The 8210-nt window shown below is 48.7% G+C and overlaps 1 protein-coding gene across 1 annotated transcript in view; it reads right to left on the bottom strand.

Moving 5' to 3' along the window:
* adgrd2 (adhesion G protein-coupled receptor D2) overlaps window positions 1-8210 on the bottom strand; it is a gene marked incomplete at its 5' end in the record, with an annotated part of 41503 nt that overhangs the window by 32459 nt on the left and 834 nt on the right. Inside the window, 4 exons of the mRNA XM_079222998.1 lie at window positions 4033-4311; window positions 5552-5646; window positions 6012-6131; window positions 7558-8187. Coding sequence (XP_079079124.1) covers window positions 4033-4311; window positions 5552-5646; window positions 6012-6131; window positions 7558-8187 — 1124 coding nt within the window. The remainder of the gene's footprint in view (window positions 1-4032; window positions 4312-5551; window positions 5647-6011; window positions 6132-7557; window positions 8188-8210) is intronic.

Raw genomic sequence — 8210 nt, 5'->3', positions numbered from 1 at the left:
GAGATTGAGTCTTCAGCATCTAAACCAGATAACAACCAGTGTTGGGGTAACGAGTTACAAAGTAACGGATTACAGTAACGATATTACTATTATAGGTAACAAAGTAAAGTAGCGCATTACACTTAAAATATTGGTAACTACACTACTTTACTAGACCTCAGGAACGCGCTTTCCTGCGCTACCCAAGACATTTCTACCAGTCCGAAAAGTTCTCTTTTAGTGGCGACACTTCCTGCATGAACAATAGCAACAAGCTGCTAGCTAGCGCTGCTGCTGCTGCTGCTACTGCCCGCGACCCCTCTGCCCAAGTCGGGTGTCGAGCCTGGTCCCGCTACCTTCGGTGGTTTTCGGGGAGCTAGCGGAAGTTAACGGAGAGCTATCGGAAGTTAGCGGGGAAGTGATGGAGCGCTAGCAGGAGCCCCAGCCGGCTACAGCGGGGAGCTAACGGGGACTCTGACCGAAGGTAGTAGCGGCTCGTAACCCGACGTTTACGGTAGATTGTTCATGCAGGAAGTGTCGTGTGACTCGCGCGATTATTATTATTGGAAATGATATTAATTAATAATAATAAATTATTATTGAAAATAAAGTGATGAAGGGGCCATGATGTTTGTCCAGGTATCTTTGCAGTTCATTTGGACATTTGCTTAAAAAAATGGAAAGTAAAGTAACTAGTAGTGAAGTTACTTTTCAAATGCAGTAACTAGTAAAGTAATCTAGTTACAATTTTCAGAAGTAACTATTAACTAGTTACTTTTTCTGAGTAACTACCCCAACACTGATAACAACGTACCACATTTAAAACTCTACAGGAAGGAAACATGGAACCAGTGACAGGTGTCTGACACAACCGTATTACACGTGTTTATGTATTAGTGTTCATGTCTTTCTTCTTTCAGCTGTTATATCTACATGTTTATTACCATTGCTTATGAAATGCTACAGAGGTTTAATCCAGACCCTTAACTTAAACACACATGTTACTAACATGAACTTACATTAATGTTATCCGCTTGTCTGAGCCCTTATACTTGATTTAATATCATTGCCTGTTGTTGTTGCTTGTTGTTTGTCTCGTCTAACGTCTCGTGTCTAATGTCTGCACCTTCAGCTAAGAAGAAATCCTTGTTTATGTAAACATTCCTGGCAAATGAACGGTTTCTGATTCTTATTCTGATATTGATCCTGATCACACACAAGACATGCTGACTTTCACACACACACGCACGCACACACATGCTCGCACACACACACACGCACGCACACACATGCTCGCACACACACACACGCACGCACACACATGCTCGCACACACACACACACGCACGCACACACACACATGCTCGCACACACACACACACACACGCACGCACACACATGCTCGCACACACACACACATGCTCGCACACACACACACGCATGCACACACACGCTTGCACCCGCACTCACACGCACACACACACACACGCATGCACACACACGCTCACACACGCACTCACACGCACACACACGCTCACACACGCACACACACGCTCACACACGCACTCACATGCACACACACGCACGCACACACACGCTTGCACACGCACTCACACACACACACGCACGCAAACACACGCTTGCACACGCACTCACACGCACACACACGCGCACGCACGCACACACACACTTGCACACGCACACGCACACGCAATCACACGCACACGCACACACACGCTCGCACACGCACTCACATGCACACACACACACGCTCGCATGCACACACGCTCACACACGCACGCACACACAAGCACAAGCACACACTCACACACGCACGCACACACACGCTTGCACACGCACTCACACGCACGCACACACACACTTGCACACGCACACGCACTCACACGCACACACACGCGCACGCACGCACACACACACTTGCACACGCACACGCACACGCACTCACACGCACACGCACACACACGCTCGCACACGCACTCACATGCACACACACACACGCTCGCATGCACACACGCTCACACACGCACGCACACACACAAGCACAAGCACACACTCACACACGCACGCACACACACACACGCACGGTCATGCTCACACATGCACACTCACGCACACACACACGCACATGCACACACACTCACACACACGCTTGCGTGCACGCACGCTCACGCTCACACACACGCACGCACACACTCACACACACGCTTGCGTGCACGCACGCTCACGCTCACACACACGCACGCACACACACACACACACGCTTGCACGCGCACACAAGCACACACAAGCACAAGCACACACTCACACACACACACACACGCACGCTCATGCTCACACATGCACACTCAAGCACATGCACACACACACACACTCACGCTCACACACACACACACACACTCACGCTCACATACACACATGCACGCACAGACTCGGCATAATCACATTATTTTTCTGTCTTTCTTTTTCTTTTGTTGTCTGTCTTATGTATATTTCATTTTATGTTTGTAATTTTGTAACATTTTAAATATTATATAGGCGGAGCCTTCAAATAAGCCCAGCTGGCTTTTAGTCTCTTCCTGCTCTGTGATATTCAGTTGTGATTTTTATTTTATTGTTTAAATTGTGCAAAATAAATAAGTAAAATCAACATTTAGAAAATGTATTGGGTGCTACACGTCCTTTAAGGCAGGGATTCCCAAAGTGTGGTGTGGAGCTGCCTCTAGGGGGTGCGCGAGAGGAAAAATGTAATGGTGGTCTTATGGTGTAATAATTAATATTAAACATAATAAAAAAAAATTAAGTAGGATTTTTTAATTATAAAAATTCCCTTTGTAAGATTTAAATTGAAAATTAAAAACGTACAATTTAATAAATAGATGCACTTTCGGTCCGGCCGCCAGACTGTCTTTTACTACACACTAGCTAGCCTAGCTTGTGCACCTAGCGTCATTTCATTCATTCAGCAACATCCATGAAAACATGTTAAAGTGGCTGAAATCAGGAAGCTGTCAGGTGGGACATCTGAAGCTATCAGTAATAAAAGAGGAGAGGGACAGAGAGAGAGGGAGGAACCGGAGGGAGAGAAACAGAGAGGTGCTGGGGAGAGACCGGGAGAAGAAACCGACCGGGAGTCGGAGGAAGAGGAGACCGAGAAGGAGGAAGAGATATCAGACAAACCGGGAGCACAGAGACCCATCGCGGAGTCAAGGTGAAGAAAGAGGAGACGAGAGTGAGCGTCAGACTGGGAAGAAAAGAGGAAATATGATGACAATTCTCTGGGTCTGGGCTTCACTTGGATTGGAATGCAGATTGCCCGAAGCCACAGTGCGTGTTGTGCAGTGAGGTTCTGGCTAACAGCTGTCTGAAGACTCTTATTTGCGCCGCCACCTGAACACCAGCATGCCAGTGCAAGTCAGAAGCCCCTTACATTTTTAGATCAAAATTGGAAGAGTTACAAAACAGCCCAAAACAATTGCAGTCTCATCCATGTGTTGGGTCTACACCAGGGATTCCCAAAGTGTGGTGCAAGCACCCCTGGAGCCTCTTTTTTATTTATATCTGTTTCTGAGCCTATGTGCCACTCTTTGTTCTTTACGTGGTTACTGTGTTTAAGTAAATACATGTGAAATGCACTCTGCCTCTGAGCCTGTGTGTGTGTGTCCTCGCCATCCTTATTGCTCTTTAAAAGTGACGCCTTGTGTAACTGACATGTATACAGCGGACTAAATCTAGTAACAAACGCCACGCGCGAGCAAACAGTTCTCTCATTGGTCCGATTTTATGTAGCTATAAATAGGCTCTGTTGCGTTTTTTTTTTAAGGTGTGGGGGATTGGGGGTGCCTGAACCCGGTCGGGATGTAGAAGGGGGTGCGTGGCCTAAAAAGTTTGGGAACCGCTGCTTTAAGGCAACGACTGGGTCAGGGCTGTAAAATATGTTCTGCTATTCACCAGCAGATCTTAAACATGATGTTCTCTATGTAAACAGTCCACAGCTAGGAGCCGCATGCCGCAGCGCTAGAGACCGGCCCCTTACCTCTCTGATGGCCTGCCACTGGAGGGCGTTGTCCTCACTGATAACGCAGTCGGCCACACTGACGAAGTGCCGGCTGAGCTCCTGGACCGGGTCCCGGCTGGGGTCGGTGGTTTCGGGGCCCGGCTGGGCCGGGACGTCGGCGGCCAGAGACAGCAGCTGGATGATGGACACCATGTCTGCTGGCTGCAGGGCCTCCCGCTGGGGGGCCCCCAGGGCCCGGGCAGAGACGTCCAGCAGGGCGGAGGCCTCGGCCAGGCTGCCCGGCAGAACCAGGACCGCCTGGAGACCGAGACGCGGGTCAACAGAGATACAGGACTCCATGTTGTCATCTTGGACTGGATCTCTCACATGCTGCATGCAGCTTATTAAAACACATATCTGTTTACTTATACTTCTTCAGTACTGGTGGGGACTCGAGACGATTACTTTAGAACGTCACAATACATGATGACACATTTAGGTAACACTCCTGTTCATTAACATCTTTAGTTAAGAATCATTTGGCATGACAATTAACTATGAACATGAGCACAGAATACACAGTGGCATAAGGTAGCAGTGCATTCTATTATGATGGGTGAGTTATGACACACACACACACACACACACACACACACACAGACACACAGACACACACACACACACACACACACAGACACACACACACACACACACACACACACAGACACACAGACACACACACAGACACACAGACACACACACACACACACACACACACACACACACACAGACACACACACACACACACACACACACACACACACACACACACACACACACACACACACACACACACAGACACACACAGCTTTATAGTTCACTGATTATAGTTTATGTAGAATAAGCATATAATTTAGTTCTAGATTGCTTCAGATTATTTTACAAAAAAATGAAAGGAAGGAAAACCATGAGGGAGACGGGTTTCCTTTTTAATAATAATGACATCATGACCATCACCCATGTGACTTATCTGAACACATGTGGGCGTATACATCAGGGAGCATTCTGAATCATTAGCCAGGGCCAGTTCTCTGTGCACCACGTCGAGGAGGGGCCCTGCACCCCACAGGCCCCTCCACCTGCACCCCACAGGCCCCTCCACCTGCACCCCACAGGCCCTGCACCCCACAGGCCCCTCCACCTGCACCCCACAGGCCCCTCCACCTGCACCCCACAGGCCCTGCACCCCACAGGCCCCTCCACCTGCACCCCACAGGGCCCTGCACCCCACAGGCCCCTCCACCTGCACCCCACAGGCCCTGCACCCCACAGGCCCCTCCACCTGCACCCCACAGGCCCCTCCACCTGCACCCCACAGGCCCTGCACCCCACAGGCCCCTCCACCTGCACCCCACAGGGCCCTGCACCCCACAGGCCCCTGCGTCAAATCAAACTGAAGTTTTCTGGAGACTCTTTTCCTCCAGAGCAGGTCCAGACGGTTCTCTATCAAAGGTGTGGTTCTCCACTCTGAAGGCTCCAGAACACGGTCTCAGGGTACCTGGGTTCTGTTGGAGAGCTTCATCAGATGCTTCATGAAGGCCGTGGGCTGCGAGGTCTGGGCCTCAGTCATCTGCTTCATCTTCAGGTATCGCTCTGCGCCAGAAACAACACAGCAGTGATGATGTCATGGCAGGATGCGCTGCTGCTCACACAACGCATCCTTCAGCTGCTGACGGCTCCAGAATAAAACACTGAACTCCCAGCAGAGCCGGACCTCTGATCTCCTCGTCAAGCGGGGGATTTCCCTCATTTAAGACTCAGATATGATCATTCAGATGCAGCAAACATGAGATCCTCTTTGCCTTTCACTTGAGAGTTGGACCTCTAATCGAAACAACTTATTGAATACTTCACGTCATGAACTCCCTGTTCAACATTTCAGATGGCCAGTTTACGTTGTTATGTTATGTTATGTTATATGTTATATATATATATGACTTGCACAGAGTGAGGCTCACCTTTCCTGCTCCTGCAGATGAACATCAGCGGGTCGGAGCAGCCGGTGGAGCCGGACAGGAGCTGATCGGACCTGAGCTGCAGCGTCCTGCAGCCCTGCAGCGCCATCTGCTGGTGCACTGCTGCACACACACACACACACACACACACACACACACACACACACACACACACACACACACACACACACACACACACACACACACACAAGGGATCAGGCAAATCAGATTTGATTAAAAAAAAAAAGACATTTAGGAACGTCGAAGAACAAGTGAATGTTTTTTGGGACCAACACCCTGACGCATGGGTCCTTTAAGAGGAAACTCAGACAGTGGGGGAGTTATTGTTCACCACTGCATGGAGTTCTGTTCTTCCCCCGCACTGCCGGAGCTGTGGGAATCCCCTCCATCCCTCCATCCCCTACATTCTTTTCTCCCAAAATAAACATTGCAGTCTTACTACGAGGAGCGGATTGAGGCCTGAAGTCAGTTTGGTGACACTACACAGCACAACAGTGAAGTTATTGAACATTTTCCCAATAGAAATATACTAAAATAGCAAAACATAAGTGATGTAGTATGACCCGGAGGAGAGGAGTGGATGTAGAAGTGCTTTTGGTGGCGCCACACTGCAGGACAATGGAGTGGCTGAATATTGCACTTTGTAGACGGTCCCTGAATGTCTCACGCCTTTTGATGAGAGTTCACTGTCCACCTTACTACGGTTACAAAGAGGCATCATTTGAGTTTTATACCGGAGTTATACCCGGGAAGTCATAAATATGTGATCTTTTCTTGTAATTAGGAGATAGTAATTTGCTCAAGTGTCCGTAAGATTGAGCTTTTATTGATAATAAGAGGTTTTATTTGCTGTATTGGACTCCTATCGACTCTGATAAAATTGCTGATTACTTTTGTCCCGCTTTACTGTTGTACCTGCTCTCCAGGAGCACTCAGAGCTGCACGCAGCCAGAAGCATGACAGGATGTACAGAAAGGCAACATTTTGGTATCCAACAAACACAGGACTTTTAACCAAAAGACCAGTTTGAATCTCGTAAAACACATGCTTCAACCCAATATCTCTTCTGGAAATAGCTGACTTCTTATTCTGCGTTCACAGCAACAGCATTGAGAATCTTTCGCGTGAGTCGACTACATGCAACGTCAATGCACAGACGTGAATGGTTGCGAACAACGCACATTTCATCAGGGCAGCGGCAATGACGCGAATAAACCACATAAAGTCGAGCGATTAAACTCACGCGAGTGAAGCTTTTGGTGTGAACGCATCATGGTGCGTTCACACCAACGTGATAACATACAAGCTCAATGCAGAGACTCGAATAGACACACATGACGGCACGTGAAAGAGGCAGATTTATAGATATTTGCTCCATTCGCGTACGTGCACCAGATTCATTATTTCAACTTGAGGCAAAGAATTTGTGTGGCGTTTTGGCGCAAAAACGAATATGCATTGAAATTCTCCCGACATCACTGTTTAATCAGACACGGAGGGACTCAGAATATACAGAATGTGATCTTACCCCGGCAAAAAAGAAGGACCTGGACCTCTTTGACCATTGGGTGGCTGCTTAGGTCGGCCAGATTCCAACTGAAGAGCAGCTCCTGGCTTATGGGTGAACATGCGTTGAGAGCTTGGACATGCCTTGTTTCCAGAGACATATTCCAAACATTAAGGTCAGTGATATTTCCAAAAAAAGGCTCTGTGAAATTCCCTCCAAATGAATCTTGGTCCTGACCCAGTATAAATATCCCATCCCCATAGATATTCCTGGAAGAGTCTGTGCCTGAGCCCATGTCCTTTCGGTCCCCATCCACATAGATAGCCCAGTGGCCACTGCTCCGGAGCCACGTGACACATATGTGATGCCAAGCTCCATCGTTGGGGAAGGACGCCTTGTACGGCAGATGCTTCCCGTGGATGATGAGCGCAAGGAGGATGCGTCCCTGCACATCCACTTGGCCTCTTAGCTGGAACTCATTGGTAAAGACAGGTGCAGCGTAGGAGAAGATGGTGGACACCTCATTCCACTCTGGATTCCACTGAACCCGAACACACACACTGACGGACGACAGAGTGGGAAAGGACATGTTGACCCGAGCAAAGCCCTCACAGGATTCCTTTGGGAAGTTTAGAGCTGAAAACTGTACATCTAAAGGAAAGCAGATGCAGTGG

This window comes from Taurulus bubalis (genome assembly GCF_910589615.1).
Source record: "Taurulus bubalis genome assembly, chromosome: 8".
Taxonomy (NCBI): domain Eukaryota; kingdom Metazoa; phylum Chordata; class Actinopteri; order Perciformes; family Cottidae; genus Taurulus; species Taurulus bubalis.
This window is presented reverse-complemented; position numbering and strand designations above follow the sequence as displayed.